This window comes from Podarcis vaucheri, assembly GCF_965113315.1.
Source record: "Podarcis vaucheri genome assembly, chromosome: 13".
NCBI classification, from domain to species: Eukaryota; Metazoa; Chordata; class Lepidosauria; order Squamata; family Lacertidae; genus Podarcis; species Podarcis vaucheri.
Window position 1 is genome coordinate 33,642,329 of NC_138751.1, and position 23,160 is coordinate 33,665,488.

Consider the following 23,160-nt stretch of genomic DNA (forward strand, 5'->3'; position numbering starts at 1 on the left):
GAAGTCTCTCAGCCCCACTTACCTCACAGAATGTTTGTTGTGGGGGAGGAAAAGAAAGGAGAATGTTAGCCGCTTTGAGACTCCTTAGGGTAGTGATAAAGCGGGATATCAAATCCAAACTCCTCTTCTTCTTCACCCCCATGACTACCAAGAGATTGGCTAACTATGGTGGCAATACCTGAATCAGCAACTGGGCTGGCATGGAGATATATATATATATATATATATATATATATATATATATATATATATATATATATATATATATATTCATTCTGGGAGTGACTAGCTGGGCATGCACTCAGATGCTCATTTTATTTATTTTACTCAGAAAGTATATTTCCCTTCTCTGCAACACAATGATGCTTATTCCCAAGCGAAGTGTATTTCTCAGCAGGGCAGCAGTAGCAAATTCCGTTTCATTGTCATAGCGCTGATGCTGCCAGGTTTTGAATGAATTTAAATTCCAAAACTGTACATGCTCAAGAGTATTACTCTTTTATTTATTTATTAATCAGGACAGCGAATTGTGGGGCTTTGCTCTTAACGTATGGGCTGTAAAAGCCATGGTATAAATGATGAATTAGTGGGGTGGAGCAGGGAGAAGAGGAATATTCATTTTTGTGCTTCGCAACCGAATTAATACACATGGCTGTCCAAAGGCCATTAAGTCCAGGGTCTAAAAATTATCTAGCTTTCAATACCAAACCCTTAAATAGGCGGTAGAGCATAAGACTCTTACTCTCAGGGTTGTGGTTTCAAGTCTCACATTGGACAAAAGTTTCGTGCATTGCAGGTATTGGAACTAGATGACTCTCAGGGTCTCTTTCAACTCAACCAGCTGCAATGGCTCTGCTCTGCCTCCACATTGTCAGAGGCAGCAATTCTTCTTAATACCAGGGGAGAACGCTCTGGTCTTGCTTGTGGATGTCTCACAGGCATCTTGTTGGCCATTGTGGGAACAAGATGGCGGACTAGATGGGCCATTCCTCTTGTGGTGTTATCTTTCAGAGCTAAAGCCTGACACGTTATCTGGTGCTAAGACATGGCAAGGCTAGCCAGCCAGGCTCTTCTATCAGGCAGACTATGGCACATGCTTCAGACAGCAGATGCTTGGGGTAGGGGGTGATATGAGCCTCTCTGACTATTTCCCTTGAGCAGTCTTGTCCCAGATTGGGTCTCCCTGTCCTGGGCTCCCTAATCTGGTCGTCTGCCTCAGGTGTTATCCCATCAGCAGTACTGAAGTAAGATAAACAAGTTATGAGACACTCAAGGTAAAGGTAAAGGACCCCTGGACAGTTAAGTCCAGTCAAAGGCGACTACGGGGTTGCGGCGCTCATCTCGCTTTCAGGCCGAGGGAGCCAGCACTTGTCCACAGACAGCTTTCCAGGCCGTGTGGCCAACATGACTAAACCGCTTCTGGCACAACAGGATACTGTGACGGAAACCAGAGGGCACGGAAACACCATTTACCTTCCCGCCGCAGCGGTACCTATTTATCTACTTGCACTGGCGTGCTTTTGAACTGCTAGGTTGGCAGGAGCTGGGACAGAGAAACGAGCTCACCCTGTTGCGGAGATTCGAACCGCCAAGCTTCTGATCAGCAAGGTCAAGAGGCTCAGTGGTTTAGACCAAAGCACCACCCACATCCCTTACGAGACACCCCCCCCAAGTAGTTGGCATCTGGACAACTGGGTGTTTTCCATGAGTGTCCATTTGTTAAAGAGTTTTAGCATTGTTTTACATGTGTGTTTTTGTGTTTTTTGCTGTTTTTAATTATTTTATGTGTAAATCGTCTTGGTGGTGGTTTCAAAGGCACATTTGGGTTTTGAGAATGCTGTGTGTGTCACCCACCAAGAGAGAACCATGCACTCACAGACACGCGTCACTTTTCCAGGGGAGCTGGCTAAGAATCAGATCCACTACAGTGGTACCTCAGGTTAAAAACTTAATTCGTTCTGCAGGTCCGTTCTTAACCTGAAACTGTTCTTAACCTGAGGTACTACTTTAGCTAATGGGGCCTCCCGCTGCCGCCGCACCACCGCCACACGATTTCTGTTCTCATCCTGAAGCAAAGTTCTTAACCCCAGGTACTATTTCTGGGTTAGTGGAGTCTGTAACCTGAAGCATCTTTAACCAGAGGTACCACTGTACAACGAATCCCATTGTTGGAAAGAACATAAGAGCTGAAAGAGGAAGCAGGAAAGAGAAAAAAGGGAACCACCCTCACAAAAAGCACTAAAATGGGTGAGTGGGTGGCCTAGACACAAAGTCATGTTGGCATTTCTTGGCCTAAATGAACCTTTGAACCCCATTCAGAGGCCTGGACAGATAACACCGCTTTCAAATTCTGCCTGACCGCAACCAGGACAGGGGAATGCCTGGTCTCATCACAGAAGGAGTTCTTAAGGTGAAATATTGCCGGCCTCATATTCATACCCTCCTTGCCATCCACAGCAGTGGTACCACAGCAGTGGTACTCTCCCTCTGATCATCACAGAAGTATGTGTAATGTCTCTTGTATTTTTCCCATGTAACATTTTTACAAATCAGTTTCATTTGTTGAGACATTAGGAAGAAAAGGGGTGGAGGGGGGAAGATGGGTGGGGTCGGGTGGCGAGGTTTCTATTTTGCTTAATGTATGTAGGGTTTGGTGTCAGCGTTACTCGTGCCGGTTCTCTGCTGTTCACTTGTGTTCTTTTGGTGGTGAGAGAGGTTGGGGCTGGCCTAGGGTGTGGTTGTTTGTGCTCCCTCTGATCATAAAACGCCATGTTGGGACACATTTATGGCTGCCTTGCACAGTTTCAGTTGTGGACTTACACATGTTTAGGTTTATTGTTCTTTGTATTTTGAGCCAAACAGAGGGACGGTCTGTTTTCCAGGGATAGTCCCGGATTTACAGAAGCCATCCCACTTTACGATTTGATCCTGCTTTTCCTCATGACGTCCCTACTTTCATCAGAGAAATGTTGAGGAGAATGTTGGAGGTTATGAAATGGCATTACTACTACTATTATTAATCGTCTGATTTCCTACCCATTGAATTCAGTAAACACCAGAGCACCTATGACAAACTAAAATAGATAGCAGGGTGGGGTTTGTTTTTTTACAAATATGTTTTGTTTCGAATTGTATTGCTTCATCATTTTGGTGTTTGCCACCCTGGGTTCCTTTGAGAAGGGAGGGCAGGATAGAAATTTTATAAACTGTAATAGCCCCAACAGCAGAGGAAAAGTCTAGCAATGTGGAAGTTGCTTGGAACTTTTATTGAAGCAAAGTGACCGTCAATGTGAAGACCTTGGCAGCTGGGCTGAATGATACAGAGGAGAAAAATAAACCTAATTAAGAGGTGCGGAAGTTCAACAGCACACAGGTGGGTGAAACCATGACAGACTTTGAATGTTTTGGCAAGATGCCAGTGTGAAATGAGTGGCACCTGAAGGTGACGGCAAATGACAAGGACACTGGTTACACACACACATATACACACCCTACCCCCTGAGAGATTTTGGATGCATGAAAGATTGAAGAGTTTTAATGTCCGCCACTGGGCCCAAGTTATAAAATGACAAAAGAGTCTTGTGTGCTTTCCACCTTCCAAGTAGTGTGGGAGGTAGATCAAGGGTCTAAAAGTTCCTATATACAGAAAATATTTCATTCTTTTTCCAGATTAAAAGTCACATTTTGTTGTTCAACAGTTCTGTTGCAATTCAACAAACCTAGTGACTTCCTGCTAACCCAACACCAATGTTTATAACCCAAATTACATACAATTGCGTTTTAAAGTTCTGTTGTTTTTCTGTTGCATTTATGTTCTGCTAGTTTCTTACACTTCAAACCCCGCTTTGGTCTTTGCATATGGAAAATAACTTTTTAAATAAGACTATAAAGTATTTCCAGTCCTCCTTAAAGGATTCTAAATTTGTGTCTCTAATCCAGTGTTTCCCAACCGGTGTTCCGCGGCACACTACTGTGCCGTGAGACGCTGGCTGGTGTGCCATGGGAGGGAGGCGGGTGAGTCGGTGAGAGGCGGCGGCGGCGAGGATCCGCGTCGAGCCGGGGGCGGCTCCGCGGTGGTGGTGCCGAGCGGCGGGGCAGCGCGTGCAAAAGGGAGGAGCGCGAGACAGCGGAGGAGGAGGAGGCCGGCATGTCCGGGCAGCAGCAGCAACAACAGCAGCAGCAACTCCCGGCGACGGCTCCTCAAGCCCCGTCGCCGCCCCCTCCTCCGCCCGCTATCGCCGCCACCACCACAACAGCCGCCGCCGCCTCAGTTGCCGCCGTCCCTCAGTCCCTCGCTCTGCTGCCTCCTCCCACCCCCAAAGCTTGGAGGTTCCCCGGCAAGGGGGAGGGAAAAAACTTTCACTTTCGTGCGTCCCTCCCGGCGTGACGCTGCGCGCTGACGTCACGGGGCGGGGCTTTAATGGTGGTGTGCTGCGAGATTTTTTTCATTAAACAGGTGTGCCGTTGCCCAAAAAAGGTTGGGAAACACTGCTCTAATCAGTGCCGTTGGTTTTGCCATCTCTGCATATTCCAAGATTTTCATCAACCATCCTTCAAGGGGGTTCTTTCATCCTTCCATTTCTGTGCATAGAGAATCCTTGCCGCTGTAGTTACATGCGTAAACACAGTTGAGGCTTTATTTGGAATTTCGCTGTCTAATATCCTCAGCAGGAAAGATTCTGGCCTTTAAAAAATTTCATTATACGTGTTTCATGTCCCAAAAGGCCTTGAGCCATTTCATGAGCATTTTACCCAGGATCACATTGACCAGAGTTATATCCTGGATGGTATTCAAACTTTCCACCTTTTTCTTTCAATTTCAATTTAATTTCCCCTTCTTTTCTTATCGTTAAGGGCACCCCAGAAGTACAGAACTGGAAAGTAAATTCGGCATCCTGCCAGTCTCATTGTGCCCCCCCCTTAAAGACAATTTCTAGTCCTTATGAGGGCAATATAAGCTTGTAAGCGTATGAGCTTGCGGTGGAGTGGGCAGAGGTGAGAGGTTGTGAATTGTGCAAGGCCCCTGTAGCCAGGTGTTAAGTTGTGGGTGAACATATCAGACGACACAGCGATTCTTCCAAAGCAGCTCTTTATTTCTAAGCTGGAACAGAACTGAACTGAAGGCCTCAGTCAGCCTGCTTATATAGAGCTCCAGTACCTTGTTACTGTAACAGCTTTCTAAAACTATTCAATCATTGAACATCACTTTCGATCCTTCATTTGCATACAAACTATCCAATCACTGAACGTCACTTTTGATCCTTCATTTGCATTACTATCTACAGTATCCCCCTGCTGGCCCAGGGTGAGAACTTCAGTACATAACACCAGGCATGGATTTGAACCAGGCTAGCTCCATGTCCCTGACACAAGGGGTTTCACAACTGCACAAACAGCGACAAATTTCAGGAGGAAGCCAGGAACAAAAGCTTCGAAGAGTCTTCTGTGAGCCAGACCCCACTTGCAAGTTCACATAAAAAATGAAACCTCCATGTTGTGACCCATAAGGAAAATCCAAACTCTGCAGCTGGGGAACACTTTTATTAAAATCAACAAAACTCGGTATCACAATTGTCCTTGTAAGCTTTTGAAAATTAATAAAATGCAATTCACAAAAAAAACAACAAAATGTTACAAAATAGGGGGCAAGCTTTTGGGTTCTTCAGTTCTCTTCATCAGGCTAGATGCTACACAAAGTGGGGTAGGAGGACGAGGAATCCTTAAAGGGCAAAAATTAGGTTGGATGTTGGAGCTGGGATGGAATCTACAGTCGAAAGGAATTTATTTTCTACCACCCGAACTACTAGTTAACAATACTATCCAATTTGGCTTTTTCTTACCTGATACGCCACATATGAGGAACCTTAGGCCCTGCAGAGGTTGCTGAACTACAACTGCTTTCACCCCGGGCCATTAGCCATGCTGGCTGGGGCTGACGGGAATTGTGGTTCAGCAACATCTGCAGGGCCAAAGGATCCCTGCAAAATGGACCTCTGACTTTGCTAATACGTAGGTAGAGTGCCTTGCTTCTTTTTACTGCTGTTGTCTGCCTAAGTAGGAACCTACACATTCTGCTTTAAGGCATGAGACAAGCCTGGGTAACAGCTGTGCTTTGTCCTTTTTCAAGGTTTGCCATACATCCGAATTTTCCGGACATATCCAGAATACTGTAGTTGGTAGCAGTAGCTGGGCGGAAATTGGGAAAATGTTCAGGAAAATCTGGATGTATGGCAACCCCGTGTCAGCAGTGTCGTTTTTGCTGATTTTCCATAAAAATAGCTCAACAACTTTTCTGTCTGGATTTTCACTGTTTGAAATACGGCAACCCTATTTAAACATGGGGACCAACCACTGTTTTGTTATTCTCAAATCCCAGCAATGACCTGACCTGCAATCTCCTTTTTGAGACTGCTATGACTAAAATAAATGCAGACCTCATAGCTGCAACATTCACACCATTATTATTATTATTATTATTATTATTATTATTATTCCTCTTCCTCCTGCCACCTGCTTTGTCTAACATCCAGCCTGACGAAGAGTGAAGTTGGAAGCTTGCTCACTATTTCATGAGATTTGGCTTGCTCCCAACTATGAATTTTGAAGCACACAATGCTTCCCACATTTCAATATGTTACAGGTTTGGTGTTTTAGCAGTTAAAGTTAGGATTTTGGTGGGAAAGGAATGTAGCAGGTGTTAGTGGTAATAAAAATATCCAAATGCTGTTTCTCTGCCCCGCCTTTCCAGGCATTTGATGTTAATTCATCATGATTGAACATAATGTATATTTTATACGTTGTATGTCACGAAGGCTTCTAGCTTTACAATAAATTACTCACATACTTTAGAAATTCTGTTTAATCTTTGTGGCATCAAATGCCGCATACAGATGATTTTGTGGAAGTCTTCTTTCAGATTTCAATGTGAAGTATATCTATTGCTTCCAAAATAACCTTCCACCTCTGAAATGGATACGACTTGCCCAATAATATTATGTCATGGAACTTTAAAGTGATGATCTTCACCCCTGAACCATATCTGATAATAGGCTATAATTTTTTAACAGCATCCATTAATATTTTCTCTGCCTTCAGTACGTTTTTATTGGACATTGTGTGTGTGTTTTAAAATTATAATGGGAACTGAAGACAAATGTAAATTGTTCATGCATCCAAAATGAGGCATTTTTTTCAGGATTTTAATTGGCTTTTTGGCATTGGGACATTCTTCCTTATCTTAAAGAAAATTTACACCTTCAAACGTTGTTTTTCAAATGTGACTTTGAAGGATGCTTTTACCTCTGCAACTGATGAATTGGAAGTACCGTAAATCCCTTGCTTTCGCCTTTGTTTTCCGCCCCAGCATCTAGAGTTGGGGATACTGGGAAAGGGCTGGGCTATTTGGGGGGGGGTGTTAAAGAGTGAGATGGAACAAAGCCCCTAAGTCACAGCAAGGTCCTCCCGGCAAGGCTGAGCTTCCTCGCCTCTCACTGCAAAAAGTAACCACTGGTTTGAAACCTGAAATTGAATGGTCACCATAGAAAAAAACGACCCCGGCCCCTTGCCTAAACTTGGCTTTGTTTGTTTCGTTTGTGCTGTGCGATCAGTTCGATTCGGAGGATGGGAGAGAAGGCGGAGGAGGATATTGTTATTGCAGGTTCTCTTTAAATTAAAAAAAAAGAGGTACCTCTTTTGCACTGTGACTGTTTCCTGCTTCTGGGGTGTGTGTGTGTGTGCTCGGGAGCAGGAAACAGGAGCTGCAAAACCAAGGGAAGCGAGTGCGAGGCAAGAGGCTATACCAGGCCAGCCAGGAATGAGATTTCAAAACATTTCCTCCTCCTTCCAGAAATGTGATCACCGTTTTCTTTGGGCAACGGGGAGGTGTGGCGGACCATCCTTAGGCCACAGAAGGTGAAGCCACCACGTGGGACGCGTGGCGGTTCTGCCAGCCTGATGATGATGGCACACTTCGTGGCGTGAGCCCTGGGGGAGGGGGAGAGAAAGAGAGAGAGAGAGATCGGCTGGATCTCGAGGAGGGGGAGAGAGAGAGAGCCACCAAAGAGAGGGGAGGAAGCCCCTGAAGAGAGCCTCCCCGCTCCCCCCAGCAAGCACCCACTTCTACAGCTGAGGATGGAGGATCTTTCCCCATCAAGCGGGGAGGTGATGTAAGTCCAACCCTCCCCACACCCTTAACCTCGCCGCCTCCCTGCAAGAATAACCGGGGGAGGGGGGTGTTGGGGGGGAGGGAGGAAGAGGGGGGAGGGCGGGGGGAGGTGGTTGCATAAGGGGCGGAGGGGAGAGCATCCGTGGGGGCAGCCAGGTGGTGGTGCCTCCCCACCAACGCGCTCTCCCACCGCTGCGTCCTCCTGGGGGGAGAGGATGATGATGATGACGAGGCTGTTCCCGGGAGAGAGGGGAGAAGGTCCCCCTCCCCTAACTCTGGGGTGGGGGCATCGCAGGACAGCCCGCTCAGCTGGGGGCTCCGGGGCCTCGGCCCAGCGCCTGGCCGGCGGAGGCGCTTCCTTCCTTAAACAGACGAGATCGCCTTCCTGGAGCCAAGGCTCGCTCCATCCCAGTTATTTGTGCGATGCTTGAACCCCCCCCCCCTCCCGCATCTAACTGTATGGCGAGCTCCCAGCACTCCGTGCCCTAGATCTGCCCCTTTTGATCTCCCCCCACCTCCCTATCTGCTTCGCTTGCATGCTGACCCCTTGCAGCTCTGCTCCCCCCACTCTTAGCTATTCCTCAGATCTGCTGACCAACCGCCCCATCGTCCCCTAGTGCCTGCTCTCCCCTTAACTTAGCATTCTACTTCCCGCCCCCCATCAAGCCCACCCTTTCCCCCTTCTCCTCGTCTAACTGCAGGCCAGGTGCTGCTCTCCCTCAACCCCCGTTTTCCACCGGGAATCATAGATTTGCAAGTTGGAAGGGACCCAGGGGAGGGTTGCATGCTGCCCCCTGGCCCAGTTCCACATTGTCCCCACTCTGGGTTTTCTTCCCAGCTGGTTTACCCCACCTGGCCAAGCCCTGTTCCGGTTGCTTAGTGTCCCCCTGATAAACTGCACCCGCTCCCTTTAATAGGAAGCTGCCTTATACTAAGTCAGTGTTGTCTACACTGACGGGCAGGATTGAACCTGGGACCTTCTGCGTGCAAGGCAGATAGATCCTCTTCCACTGAGCTACAGCCCTTTTCCCTGACACTCCTTACCTTCTATCCTGACTTCATTTGCATTTCCTGCTCCTGGGATCTGTGCTGCACCATATCCTAACTGCATCCTGGCCTCTGTGCCCCCCTTGGCTGCCCTAATCTTCTACCAAGAATTAGGAATTAGGCTCCCACATTCACATTGTATTTGCTGGACAGCTGTTTTCATTTCCTTCGCTGCTCAGCTGTGCATACCGCCCTGGGTCAGGGCCTCCTCCATTCACCTGCCCCTACTTTCCATCCCTGGGTATGTTTTTTCTTCCTCTCTCCCCACCATTCAAATCAAATTGCATTCCCTGTGACTCCCCGCACCCATGCTGTATGCTGGTTACTATCCCGCTGTGTCCCATAAACTGTATTTTGATTCCCTTACCCTAGACTTGCTCCTTTCTTATCTAATTGCTTGCTATTCTCCTTGTCCCAGAGATCTGTAGCACTATATCAGTCCCATTGGACTTCAGGGAGCCTGCTACTCTCCCCCCCCCCACAAAAAATCCATTCAATTGCATGGTGAATTTCCTGTTTGGTTGCTTCCATTTTTTCCCTATCCTGCTGATTCACCCCATTCCCAGGAACTTATTTCAGTTCTTCCATTTTTTAAAAAAATATTGACCCTAAGCATATTCTCTACCTCTGCCTAATCAAATTGTGCAAGGCTGAGTTTGGGGCTCACCCTTTGGAATTTGATTTATGAAGCAATAATAGCAGAGAAGAATGCCTCTGAGTACATGCAGAGTACATATGCCCCACCGGTGAGTAGCCACTGCTTGTCCCTAGGTATTGAGGATGATGGAACTTTGCCCCAGCCAACCATCCTGCTGGGTCTGCGATAAACAGGCCCCTCTGTTGTTTTCCTGTGGTTTTGCATCTGTTCCTTAATCATATGTATTGTTGAGCATTGGTAATATTGCCTTGTAACAGAAAAGGTGGGAGGACTGAGCTGGTGTGCTTGAGGAGTGAGTGTTCTGTCTCTGAATCCTTCATCCCTGTGTTCTCCCATTCCCCGCCACCCCGCTCCCTAAACATCAGACTTCTGCGATCCCTTTCACCCACACCATGGTGCCTTGCAAGGGTTTAATGCCAGTGCCCCAATCTCAAGATGTGACCTTAGTTATATCCTTCCCTGGGTGGGAAGGCAGGATGCAAATTTAACAAATAAAAGGGTGTAGCCTTTAATAAATAGTGGTGCTAAATTATGTTTCCTACTCTGTTGCTCTTAAGCGGTGATCTGACAGGGCACAATCTGCTGGGAATTTCTCCAATGCAGCCACCCCCCATTGAAATGAATGGGATCTACGCAATACAATCCTCTGGATTATCTTTTCAGTGCTGGGTCTGTGCAACATGTAAAGTAATAGATGAGAATGCCTTTGCACATGTGCAGAGGGCTCATGGTAGGCCCTCCATGCATGAGCAGTCAGAGGGAGGCATAAAAAGGTAAAGGGACCCCTGACCATTAGGTCCAGTCGTGACCGACTCTGGGGTTGCGGCGCTCATCTTGCTTTATTGGCCGAGGGAGCCGGCGTACAGCTTCCAGGTCATGTGGCCAGCATGACTAAGCCACTTCTGGCAAACCAGAGCAGCGCATGGAAATGCCATTTACCTTCCCGTCGGAGCGGTACCTATTTATCTACTTGTGCTTTGACGTGCTTTCGAACTGCTAGGTGGGCAGGAGCTGGGACCGAGCAATGGGAGCTCAACCTGTCGCGGGGATTCGAACCGCCGACCTTCTGATCAGCAAGTCCTAGGCTTTGTGGTTTAACCCACAGCGCCACACGCGTCCCTAGAGGGAGGCATAACTGCCTCCTAAACTTTCAACATTTTCATTTTTTCTGTCTTATATTTGAATGAATTCTTAAACATTCATTGCCTGCCCCAGCTGTGGTCTGAGGCAACTAGTGGGATCTCTGGAGCATTTTCACATTGTCCCCAATTATTATTATTTATTATTTATTATTATTATTATTTATTTTATTATTATTATTATTATTATTATTATTATTATTATTATTATTATTAATTATTTATTGAATTTATATACCACCCTATGCCCAGAGGTCTCAGGGCAGTTCACAAAATAAAATCAAAATAGAAAAACTCAAAATACATAATCAAAATAACAACAACCACAACCCAATAACACCCCCCCCCCAAAAAAAAACCCACACCCAACATTTTAAAAGGGCATAGGATGTCAATCAAATCAACCAAAGGCCTGGTTAAAAAGGAACATTTTTGCTTGGTGCCTAAAGGTGTATATAATGAATGCGTCAGGCAAAGTTCCCTGGGGAGAGAATTCCACAGATGAGGAGCCACTGCAGAGAAGGCCCGTTCTCATGTTGCCACCCTCCAGACCTCTCGAGGAGGAGGCACATGAAGAAGGGCCTCAGAAGATGGTCTCAGGGTCTGGGTCGTCTTCTTCAACAATCACTCATAGCTGAGTAGGTTCATATGGAAAGAGCCGGGTCTTGAGGTACTGCGGTCCTGAGCCATTTAAGCATTTATAGGTCAAAACCAGTACTTTGAATTGGGTCCAGAGACTAATTGGTAGCCAGTGCAGTCGGACCAGGATCAGTGTAATATGCTTGAGTTCATCTGGCACATTTTGAAGGGTGAAAAAGTGTTTGCTTTAGTGGTTCTTTCCCATGTTTAAGAGGCAACCTTCTACGGCAGTGCTGTGCTGGATTTTTTAAAAAAAAATTAAGTGCAGTGTTCTTTCCCCTGCACGCATTGTTTTCACCTCGTTGATCATGGTCACATAGGAGAAATGGAGCATTTATGGTTTTAACATGAAATCCTCTTGAACATCTTCCCACTTAGTGGCTACTAGTGGGATCTGCAACAAAAGCTTGTGTCTCTTGTCCTGGGCGCCAGCCAGCCCTGCCCTGCCCTCCTCTGTTCCAGCATGCGAAGCTGTAATAGACTCAAGCAGCCCAGTCCCCCTCTTTCCCTTCCCTTTTCAATGTTCTGTTTTTCCATTTCAAGTCGGCATTCATCATTCCATGGCTCTTCTTGGTTACACAGAGTATTCCCAGTCCTCATTAGGCTCTTTGTTGTGTAGCCTTCTTGAGGGCATTTTTCTTTGGGCTACGCTTGTGGTTCCCCCAAACGCCTTGATAACCTTCCTATTGTTTATCAATGGCCCCATTATGGATCCCTTGCAGTTGGCTGGCATGAGGGGTGGTGGTGAAAGGAATTTGCTATCAGAAAAAAGCGACAGGATGAAGCAGAGCAGAATAGCAGTCCTCTGTGTAGGAAAGTTTTAAGCATCTGAGCTGGTTCATGAAAAGAGGCAGCTGCCTTGCGTGCTTCCAGGCGGTCTCCTCTGGCCTGGCCTGATCTTCAAACCCGACCTTTGGGCTGTGCCATCTGTGCACCGAATCTACAATGGCATACGGAAGAGGAATTCTCGGCAGCTACCCCAACCGTTATAGAACTTCATACGTTATGCAGCAGCAAATGCATATTTGGGATGTCTGTTTGTGGACAGCTCTGGCCAATCCAAGACTCCCTTGGCATGTGTACTTGTGTGTAGTACAAGCACATTTCTTGCATATCTTTTATGTATAGCACCAAGTGCATTTTTTGTGTGCATAACACATGAAGAGAAAGCAAGCATGGACAGGTCTGTGTGGTTTCTTCCTTCACATCGTGCAGGATAAAAAGGTAAGGGGACCCCTGACCATTAGGTCCAGTCGTGACCGACTCTGGGGTTGCGGCGCTCATCTCGCTTTATTGGCCGAGGGAGCCGGCATACAGCTTCTGGGTCATGTGGCCAGCATGACTAAGCCGCTTCTGGCAAAACCAGAGCAGTGCACGGAAATGCCATTTACCTTCCTGCGGGAGCGGTACCTATTTATCTACTTGCACTTTGAGGTGCTTTCGAACTGCTAGGTTGGCAGGAGCAGGGACCGAGCAACGGGAGCTCACCCCATTGCAAGGATTCGAACCGCTGACCTTCTGATCGGCAAGTCCTAGGCTCTGTGGTTTAACCCACAGTGCCACCTGCGTCCATTATCGTGCAGGATACTGACTGCAAAATGTAGCATTCTGAGAAGGTTGTCGTCTTCTTCTTCTTCTTCTTCTTCTTCTTCTTCTTCTTCTTCTTCTTCATCTTTTTCTCTCATTGTGAAAATGTGAAGTTTCTAGATCTTGTGACTGTGTGACTGTCAATAGAAAGAATATGAAGAAAGCTTAGAGAACGTAGTACATAGATAGATATACTGTGCGTATACATACGAATCGGGTGTTGTTCAGTGACCATTACAGCTCTTTCAGTCTGGGAAAAGTAACTGCTCTTGAACCCTGGAAAGCCATGACCCGTCCGGGTAAATAGTACTGAGTTTACATAGTCCGCTGGTCTGACTCTGTATCATACAACTTCCTGGGTTCCTCTGCCCACCCTGATAAGTAGAAGCAGAATAAATTATGAGGAACTGTGCAAATGTAATGCAGACATTCTGTTTCGTGAACTTTTATTCAAGGCTTCAGAATCCAGCTTTCCTTGGTCCAGAATTTTACCCTGCCAGATTCTTGGGTACAGGACATCCTGTCTGGGCCAGGATTAGGGGCTGGTCTACGTGGCCCCATGGAATCCTTCCCAGCTCAGTGATTTTAGGTAACACTGTGTACCAGCTGCTCTTAGAAAACAGTGTCCCTTCTGGCTGTGTTCCTTTCTGATGGGACCAGAGCTTCTTCCTTCCTTCTGCCAGTTACTTGGCTGTGACGAGGAAGATTTTTGCCTAATTGCTTTCAATTCCCTGGCCATCGTTCTTTTTCCATTTCGCGGCTGAAACAGCATTGGGCAGAAGGAGCGGAGCTGATTCTAGGGAGAGAGAGAGAGAGAGAGAACAACGCCAAAAGGTTTCACAGCCTATAGGTGCCGATATGTCACATTCCCAAGGGACGCGGGTGGCGCTGTGGGTAAAACCTCAGCGCCTAGGACTTGCCAATCGTATGGTCGGCGGTTCGAATCCCCGCGGCGGGGTGAGCTCCCGTCGTTCAGTCCCAGCTCCTGCCCACCTAGCAGTTCGAAAGCACCCTTAAGTGCAAGTAGATAAATAGGTACCGCTTTATAGCGGGAAGGTAAACGGCGTTTCCGTGTGCTGTGCTGGTGCTGGCTCGCCAGAGCAGCTTCGTCACACTGGCCACGTGACCCGGAAGTGTCTCTGGACAGTGCTGGCCCCCGGCCTCTTAAGCGAGATGGGCGCACAACCCCAGAGTCGGTCACGACTGGCCCGTACGGGCAGGGGTACCTTTACCTTTACCTTTTTATGTCACATTCCCAGGTCCACTAGAGCACACAGAGCACACAAAGAAAGGTACCTTATAGCAGGTTAGATTATTTGTCTATCTAGCTCAGTTTGCCTACACTGACTGGCAGCAGCTTTCCAAGGTTTCAGGCCTCTGATCCCCCAACCTGCACTCTCCAGATGTTTTACACTACAACTCCCATCAGCCCCAGTTAGCATGGCTACCATGGCTGGGACGGATGGGAGTTGTAGTTGTAGCACCGGATTATGGAAGACTGGCCTACACTGGATGGCCCAGGAGGAAAACAGAAAGAGAGAGAAAGGGACCAAGATAAAATGAAATAAATTAAAATGTTGTGCTGCCACACATACCTATGAAAGTAGAACACGGCCTTATACCACGTCAGACTGCCTATCTATTTAGCCTGGTACAGTGGTACCTCAGGTTAAGTACTTAATTCGTTCCGGAGGTCCGTACTTAACCTGACACTGTTCTTAACCTGAAGCACCACTTTAGCTAATGGGGCCTCCTGCTGCTGCCACACCGTCGGAGCATGATTTCTGTTCTCATCCTGAAGCAAAGTTCTTAACCTGAAGCACTATTTCTGGGTTAGCGGAGTCTGTAACCTGAAGCGTATGTAACCTGAAGCGTATGTAACCTGAGGTATCACTGTGTTTGCCGACTGACAAACTCTGGCAGTGGCTTTCCAGGGTTTCCAGCAAAAGTCTTCTCTATCATCTGCTACCTGATCGTTTTCGCTGGAGGTGTTGGGGATTGAAGTTGGGGCCTTCTGCATGTAAGCAGGTGCTGTTATCCCTGGGAATGGACAGATTAGTCTGTTTCTGGCCCGTGCCTCTGCTGCATGTGTTCACTCATAAATTTGCTTTGTCCCTGATTCTACATTAATGCCTGATTTGTGTGGGTGGGGTGGGGTGGAATAATCCGCACACAAAAAAAATCACATTTTAATATGCGTTTTTAAAACACATTACCCCTTGAAACATGTTTAGAAATGCAGATTTTATCTCAAAATGAGTATTTTTTTTTAAACACTTTTTTTTTTTTAGCTGAGAACTGCATCAAAGCATTTGGAAAAGTGCACAGTGCAGCTCAGAACAGAGCTATTCATTAGTCCAATAGTTGTGGATCTGGTCAGTCTGTATCAGGATTTGCAAACATTAGATTCCTCAAGCACCCCTGAACTGTGGTTCCTTCCTTCCTAATTTAAGACTTTGGAACAGCATCTTGCCTTGCTTTGTTCCTTGTTCTTGTCCCTCCCCCTTTTAATGTTTGGTCTTCCAGGCATGGGTGGCGTTCCTCTTTTATGTTGTTAATGATGCATTTCTATTCTATATATGTGCGTGGGCTTTTATTTAATTGAATGCATTTAAATACTAATTCTTTTGGTAACCACAATTCCAACCCCCCCCTCCCCAAACAGAAAAAGGCACGTTAGAGAATAGGGAAAAAATGGAACGTAGAAGGGAAATAAATTATCTGCAACAAGAAATGGTATATAGGGGAAAACCCTTCAAAAAAACCACACCCCATTCCTCTTTGCTTATCTGAATTTCAGTTTTCTTTGCCTGGGATTAGCTGGGAAATATATCTCCTTATTATCAACTCAGCTTGTTAGGCAGGCGATTGGGCTGGCCGTTGATTTAATTTAGATATGTTTTGCTTAACACTTCTGACAGTTCCTTCACCCACCCATGGGATTTTTCCCATGCCAGCAAGGAGGCCATGTGACATGCAGGGCACTCAGGGAAGCCAATATATCTAAGTCCCATCTTTGCTAGGAAGTTGTTTGACAGCCTTGAGCAAGTCACTTGGACTTAGTTGTCTCTCTCCTCCCCCTGCCGTCACTTTGTAAAATGATCATAATAGCAAATCATCACAAGTTGAATGCACACACCATACATTCAACTTGCTTGGCTTCCCCCAAATAATCCTGGGTAGTGTAGCTTGTTAAGGGTGCTGGGAATTGTAGCTCAGGGGGGTAAACTCGTGTTCCCAGGATCCTTTGGGTGGGGGCTTTGTTCTTTAACTGTATGGTGTGTATGCAGTCATAATGAGCGCAGTGGGCTGATAAACCATCAGCCTTTTAATGGATTAATAACTTTGCTAGTAGGGACAGCTATATATAGGTGCTTTTAGAAATACTGAAAAGAGGTGCAAGAAGTTATTTGCACGCCCCCTTTCGCGATACAAACCCATCCAAGGCAGTTTTCAAGCAATGCAAAAATACATAAAATAAAATAAAAACCCACAGCAAACGAGAGAGAAAGAGATGAATCCTTCCTACAGGGAAGTTAGCGGTAGACTGAATTAATCAAACATAGCACTCATAGCCTTGATTTTTTATGTTGTTCATTCGGAACTCCAAGTAGTTTCCCACTTTTTTAAGCACATGGGTGACATTTCTCTCCATCCCCATGAGACAGAAAGAAGGTGGTCACAAAAACTGATTTTTCAAGAGACCTGGGTGAAGGTCAGATCCCTAGAATTACCATATCTAATGCTCACCTTTTTTTGGTCAAATGACGTTGCAAAAATTAAGGTGCACATTAGATTCAATGGCACATTTACATTCTCCAGCAAACGCTTTTTTTGGGGGGGGGCTTCGAGGTTCTGAAAATTGATGGCACATTAGATTCAAGTAAATACCTGTACAATAATACCTGTACAAGCCTCCAAAAAAACATAGAGCTGAAAGAGGAAGTGGGAAAGAGAGTCACTCTCCCAACTTCCTCCTTTGGCTCTATGTACTTTTCAAGGGAGACGGTTAAAAAAGCAATTGCCCTGATGCCGATTTAGGAAGGCTTAGAGGTTAGGCTTTAGGATAACAACATGGGAGCAAAACGCAGCCATCCTGTGGGTTTTGGAATTGACTTTGGATTTCTCTCTTTTTAAAAAATTCTCCTCCTCGCTCTGTTTCGGATTGCCACTTTTTACCAGCCTTCTGCCTCCACTGCCAGTCCGACATGGAGGAATTTAGCAGGAGAAGCTAAACTTCTAAAGTACAGTCATACCTTGGTTGTCGAACGCCTTGGTACTCGTACGTTTTGGCTCCCGAATGCCGCAAACCCAGGAGGGACTGTTCCTGTTTGCGAACTATTTTTGGAAGCCGACGTCTGAAGGGGCTTCTGCGGCTTCCGATTGGCTGCAGGAGCTTCCTGCAGCCAATCAAAAACCGTGCTTTGGTTTCCAAACGTTTTGGAAGTCAAATGGTCTTCCGGAACGGATTCCGTTCAAGAAGTGAGTGTGGCCACTCAGTAATAAATGGGAAGTTGGCAGCCCAGCCTTCAGTTGCCATGACAGAAGAAGAAGAGTTTGGATTTGATATACCACTTTATCACTACCCAAAGGAGTCTCAAAGCAGCTAACATTCTCCTTTCCCTTCCTTCCCCACAACAAACACTGTGAGGTGAGTGGGGCTGAGAGACTTCAAAGAAGTGTGACTGGCCCAAGGTCACCCAGCAGCTGCATGTGGAGGAGCGGAGACGTGAACCCAGTTCACCAGATTATGAGTCTACCGCTCTTAACCACTACACCACACTGGCTCTCAGGATGACAGGATACGTGACTCCTCCGCCATGTGATTCTGGAGCCGCTAGGCTTTGACCCTGTGCTGCATTTGAGGCCTTCGCTGCTGCCCCTTATTGAGCCCACAGCTCTTTCCTCCTCCTCAGCTTGCCCCACTGCTTCAGCAGTCGGAGCCCAAGAGGGGACACCCATCTGCCTGGCTTCTGGCTCAGAAAGGAGTTGGTTTCATTTATTGGCTGGTGACGGATGAGAACCCCTGCACATCCTCAGAGGCACTTGCTACAGCCAACATTTGTGGACTGAGCCCTGCCCAAGAAATCTGCGTTAAACTCCCTATTTAGCCAGCTCTGACCGCCCCCCACCCTGTGCTGGAGTCCTGAGCTGCTCCCGCTTTCAGTTGTTTCAACACCATACATGGTCCGTCTCACTCCCAAAGCTTCCAGGCAGCAAAAGCTTCCTTGTCAAAATGTCTCCGGAAAGGGAGAGTCTCTTTCAGCTATTTTATTTATTATTATTATTTTTGGACGGGCTGTAGCTCCAGAGTCAAGCACATGAGACAGGCTCCGGGTTCAGTCCCTGGTACCTCCAGGTAGAGACAGCTGGAGACCCCTTCCTGAACCCAGAGAGAGCCATTGCCAGGCAGTGTAGACAATGGCGAGTGTCCTTTCCTCCCTGTGGCCAACCAAGATGGGAAGCCTGCAAGGCGGGGAGCTGAGTGCAACAAGCACTCTTCTCACCTGTGATTCCCAGCCACTATCTTCCAAGAATTTCTCCATTTCTCTTTTTTAAAGCCTTCCAAGTTGATGGTCAACACTGCCTCTTGTGGGTGTGAATTTTGCTTAGCAGTGTGAAGAAGTACAATTTCACTTTCACGTCTTTCACTTTCTCCTTTGTTATCATCACCTTTCTCTCTCAATATTCTATTATTATTTCTCTTAATATTATTTCTTACTCCCACCAGATGTCAAGGAAATAAACAACTATCTGACTTTTAGAAGACATCTGAAGGCAACCCTGTTTAGGGAAGTTTTTTAATGTTTGCTGTTTTATTGTGGTTTTTAATATCCTGTTGGGAGCTGCCCAGTGTGGCTGGGGAGGCCTGGCCAGATGGGCAGGGTTTAAGTAATAAATGATGATGATGATGAACAGTTTGAAGGACACTGTGTGAGATACAGGGAAGGGAAGATCTGCCAGGGTGAGAGGCTGGGATGCTCCCAGGTGAGAGCTGGGAGGGTACATCTTTTTCTGTATGGGACAAAAGTTAAGGTACCCTTGTGAGATAGAATCTTGTATTCTTTTACGTATCTCTTGGCTTCTTTTTTCCTTTCTATTATTCCTCGTGTGGGTTAGCTTGTCTTGTACAGTGGTACCTCGGGTTAAGTACTTAATTCGTTCCGGAGGTCCGTTCTTAACCTGAAACTGTTCTTAACCTGAAGCACCACTTTAGCTAATGGGGCCTCCTGCTGCCACTGTGCCGCCAGAGCACGATTTCTGTTCTCATCCTGAAGCAAAGTTCTTAACCCGAGGTAATATTTCTGGGTTAGCGGAGTCTGTAACCTGAAGCTTATGTAACCTGAAGCGTATGTAACCTGAGGTACCACTGTATTGCATTGTGGAGAAAATTGTGGAGATTTTTTTTTTTAAGTACTCTTTCACAAAATGCATGTGGTGCGATAGCTCAGTTGGTAGAGCATGAGACTGTTAATCTCGGGGACACGGGTTCAAGCCCCATGTTGGGCAAAAAGATTCGTTCATTTCAGGGGGGGTTGGACTAGCACTAGATGATCCTTGTGGTCCCTTCCAAGTCGACATTTCTATGATTCTATGAATGTAGAGCTGCACACAAAGATGCTTCTATTTTGGCCTTTAGTGGTACAAGTCGTCCCAGGTTAAGCCCCCAGTATCTCTTGGTAGCGAAAGACCCCGTTTGAAATCCTTGAGAGCCAACTGTCAGTCATCGTAAATAAACAGTAGCACGGTTAGGTGACCTGTTTTCTATCTTCCTTATCTGCCTGATAGTAAGTACAGAGTCGGTAGCTGGTAACTACTCCAGATTTTGTTTCTCATCAGACGAGGGGGTGTTCTTGTAAACGTGGCGGAAGATTCATTCATTCGTTCATTGCAAAAATGCCCCAGCCTTTTCTGTTTTTTTCCTGCAGCCTCATTTTTCTAACAAATACACCCACACCATCCACCTTAAATGCGCTGTTACGCCGTCCAAGTTGCTGCAACACAATTTGGACTCCCACCTTTTTCCTGCGTTTGGTGCTTTTTCCAAATCTGATACCAGATTTCCCTTTCTTTGCTGTTGAGAGCTTTTTCCTCTTTTTTTAAAAAAAATCCTGTCTGCGTGGTGTTTTGTTTTCCCAGTTTGTGGCTATGACTGTTAAGTTCTGTGTTGTATGAGCTCGCCATCTGTGTGTTGGGTTGATTGATCCACCTTCTCCCTCAGCGTCTGATAGCTGAGAAGTCTCACTCAGTGGTTATGTCACAGATTTCCCTTTTCACTTTAGCAGGGAGGCATTCAAAACAGACGGTGAAGGCGTATGTGTGTGTCTTTCTATAAGGAAGTGTACAGAGGCAGCTGCGTCATGAAATGGGGCAAAATGGCTGCCTTGGGTATCAGGTGTTGGGGTGCTTCTAAAGGAAGGGCGGGGAATCCTTTCCAACCTGAGGGCCACAGTTTCACAGGGGCAAGCTTCTGGGGGCCACATCCCTAAGGTAGGTGGGGCCAGAGGCAAAAAGGGGTGGAGCCATGGGTGTGACCTACCTTTGTGTAGTAGGCTACATTCCAGCCATGAAAAATCCTGAGCTACACACACACACACACACACACACACACACACACACACACACATCTCCATCCAGGAAAGCAAAAACCATTCTTAAAACCCAAGGGCGCTTAGCTCTGTTTCCTCCTTGTTTTGTTTTATTTAATTTACTAGCAGCCATGCACCTGGTGTTGCTTGGGAAATCTAAGCCCCCTTCCACCAAATCAGTGCTGTTTTGAAATCTGTGGTTGAAATCAGTGCATTTTTGAAAGGTTCAGTCTGCCATCTTGATTCAAAATGGCTTCCAATTGTATCCAAAAGCCTGCTCCTTGTTCTGAGGAACCAACATGTGAAATTTGGTTGCGATATCTTGAAAGATGTACAGATGCATAGCAGACAACTGATCAAAATCTATATTATATTATATTATATTATATTATATTATATTATATTATATTATATTATATTATATTATATTATATTATATTATATTATATTATATTATATTATATTATATTATATTATATTATATTATATTATATTATATTATATACAAAGGGGAGGAAAAAGCTTAGAAGAAGGAGCCCTGCTGTGCTGTGTCTCACTCCTGTTTCTTGCCATCTCCCATAGCTGGAGTTTGCCAGGACCTGGCGTTTCCTGCTAGATGCCTGTCTGTCCCTGATTGTGCCATGGACTCCATGTTTGAAGATGACATCAGCATCCTTACCCAAGATGCTTTGGTCCAGGAGGATGACTGGCTGGACAGCCCCAACACCGACCTCTCCAGCGAGATGTGTTCTGCCTCCCACTTTGCTCTCATCACGGCCTACGATGACATCAAGAACCGCCTGACAGGGCTGGAGCGGGAGAATGCTAGCCTCAAGCGGAAACTGAAGATGTATGAGATTAAGGTGAGTGGCAGTTTGTAGATGCCTTTGCTCCTGTTTGGTTTCCTGGTGATCTGTTAATGCTTCGATGGGTCAAACCCAGTAGGTAGCACAAGTGGCTGATATTTTAAGTAAATAAATAAGATTACATTAGCCTTCTCTGCTCCCAGTCCTTTATAATTTTCCAGAGAAGTGCTGCTCTTGTTGCTCAAAATGGGAGAACTAAGGGGGAGCAGGGCCTTTCGGATAGCAGCCCTCAAACTCCAGAATACCCTGCCAAAGGAAGTCTGGTCTTTGCTCAAATTCATGTTTAAATATTTTTTAATGGGCATTTTCTTTGAAATTGATGATCAAGGACTTCGAAGCTGCAATGTACCTGGAAGCAAGTCCCACTGAAGTCTTCTGAGTAGGCATGCAAAGGTTTCCTACTGCTAAAAAAAAGGTGCAACACCTTTATGGCTGGTTTTGATAGTTATTGTACATCACCTACTTGTTTTTACCAGTCTTCTGTTCAAGGCGCCAGTGTGGCACAGTGGTTAGAGTGTTGGATTACAACCAGAGAGATCTGGGTTCAAATCCCCCCCTTGGTCATGAAAATTCCTGAGTTGACCTTGCATCAGTCATACCCTCAGCCAAATTTTATCTCACAGGGTAGTTGTGAAGATGCTTTTTAAAAAGGTGTTGTTGTTTTTAATTTGGTATATTGAGTCATTTATTTTAGTAGTGCTGTTGTTCCTTATGTTTTTACTGTTGATTTTAATGCTGTTGCTGTTTTTATTGTTTAGGTCTGTTGTACATTGTTGGGAGGCGGGGAGGTAATTGCAGAAAGGCAGCATAAAAATTTTAAAACAAATTTAACATTGGAGGGGGTGAAGGCCATTCATGCTGCTTCGAGTTCACTGGAGGAAAGGTGGGATAGGAATAGAATAAATAAATAAAATTAACAGCTCCTGTAATGAGAACCAGTGTGGTGTAGGGGTTAGTATGTCAGGCTTGAAGCTAGGAGACCAGGGTTCAAATCCCCACTCAGCCATGAAGCTGAGTGTGAGAATGAGATAATATTATGTGTGTTTATATATAGATATATATAGAATTAATTGCTGGTTTTATATTTTAAAATTTGCTATTGCGCTTGAGGTTTGGGCTGTGGCCCACGAAATGTTGTGCCACTACTCGTCACCTTGTCTTTAATACTAACCCATGTTATATAAAACTTATACAGTCATACCTTGATTTTCAAACAGCCTCGTTCTCAAACGTTTTTGCTCCCAAACAATCGAAATCCAGAAGTTTTTGAACGTTCTTTTGGAAGCCGAACGTCCGACGGGGCTTCCATGGCTTCCGATTGGCTGCAGGATCTTCCTGCAGCCAATCAGAAACTGCGCTTTGGGTTTCCAATGTTTTGGAAGTTGAATGGACTTCCAGAACAGATTCTGTTCCACTTCCAAAGTATGACTGTACATTACATTAAATGCTTCATATTGCCTTATTATTGTTC

The 23,160-nt window shown here is 45.9% G+C and overlaps 1 protein-coding gene and 1 long non-coding RNA gene across 4 annotated transcripts in view; one reads left to right on the top strand and one right to left on the bottom strand.

The window, feature by feature from the left end:
- The window catches only part of LOC309517882, a 255,439-nt gene that overhangs the window by 132,977 nt on the left and 99,302 nt on the right, over window positions 1–23,160 (bottom strand). Inside the window, exon 2 of the long non-coding RNA XR_014213324.1 lies at window positions 15,001–15,100. This is a non-coding gene — a long non-coding RNA (uncharacterized lncRNA). The remainder of the gene's footprint in view (window positions 1–15,000; window positions 15,101–23,160) is intronic.
- TBKBP1 (TBK1 binding protein 1) overlaps window positions 7,676–23,160 on the top strand; it is a 65,537-nt gene continuing 50,052 nt past the window's right edge. For 2 of the 3 annotated variants that reach the window (XR_014213256.1, XM_082197280.1), the window contains exons 1-2: window positions 7,676–8,165; window positions 21,406–21,686. Coding sequence is in view for 2 of the 3 variants with exons in the window: in XM_082197280.1 (XP_082053406.1) it covers window positions 21,465–21,686 (222 nt within the window). In the remaining variant the exon portion in view is untranslated. Of the gene's footprint in view, window positions 8,166–20,025; window positions 20,045–21,405; window positions 21,687–23,160 lie in introns of those variants that run through there. The other variant, XM_082197281.1, reaches the window with a different exon arrangement.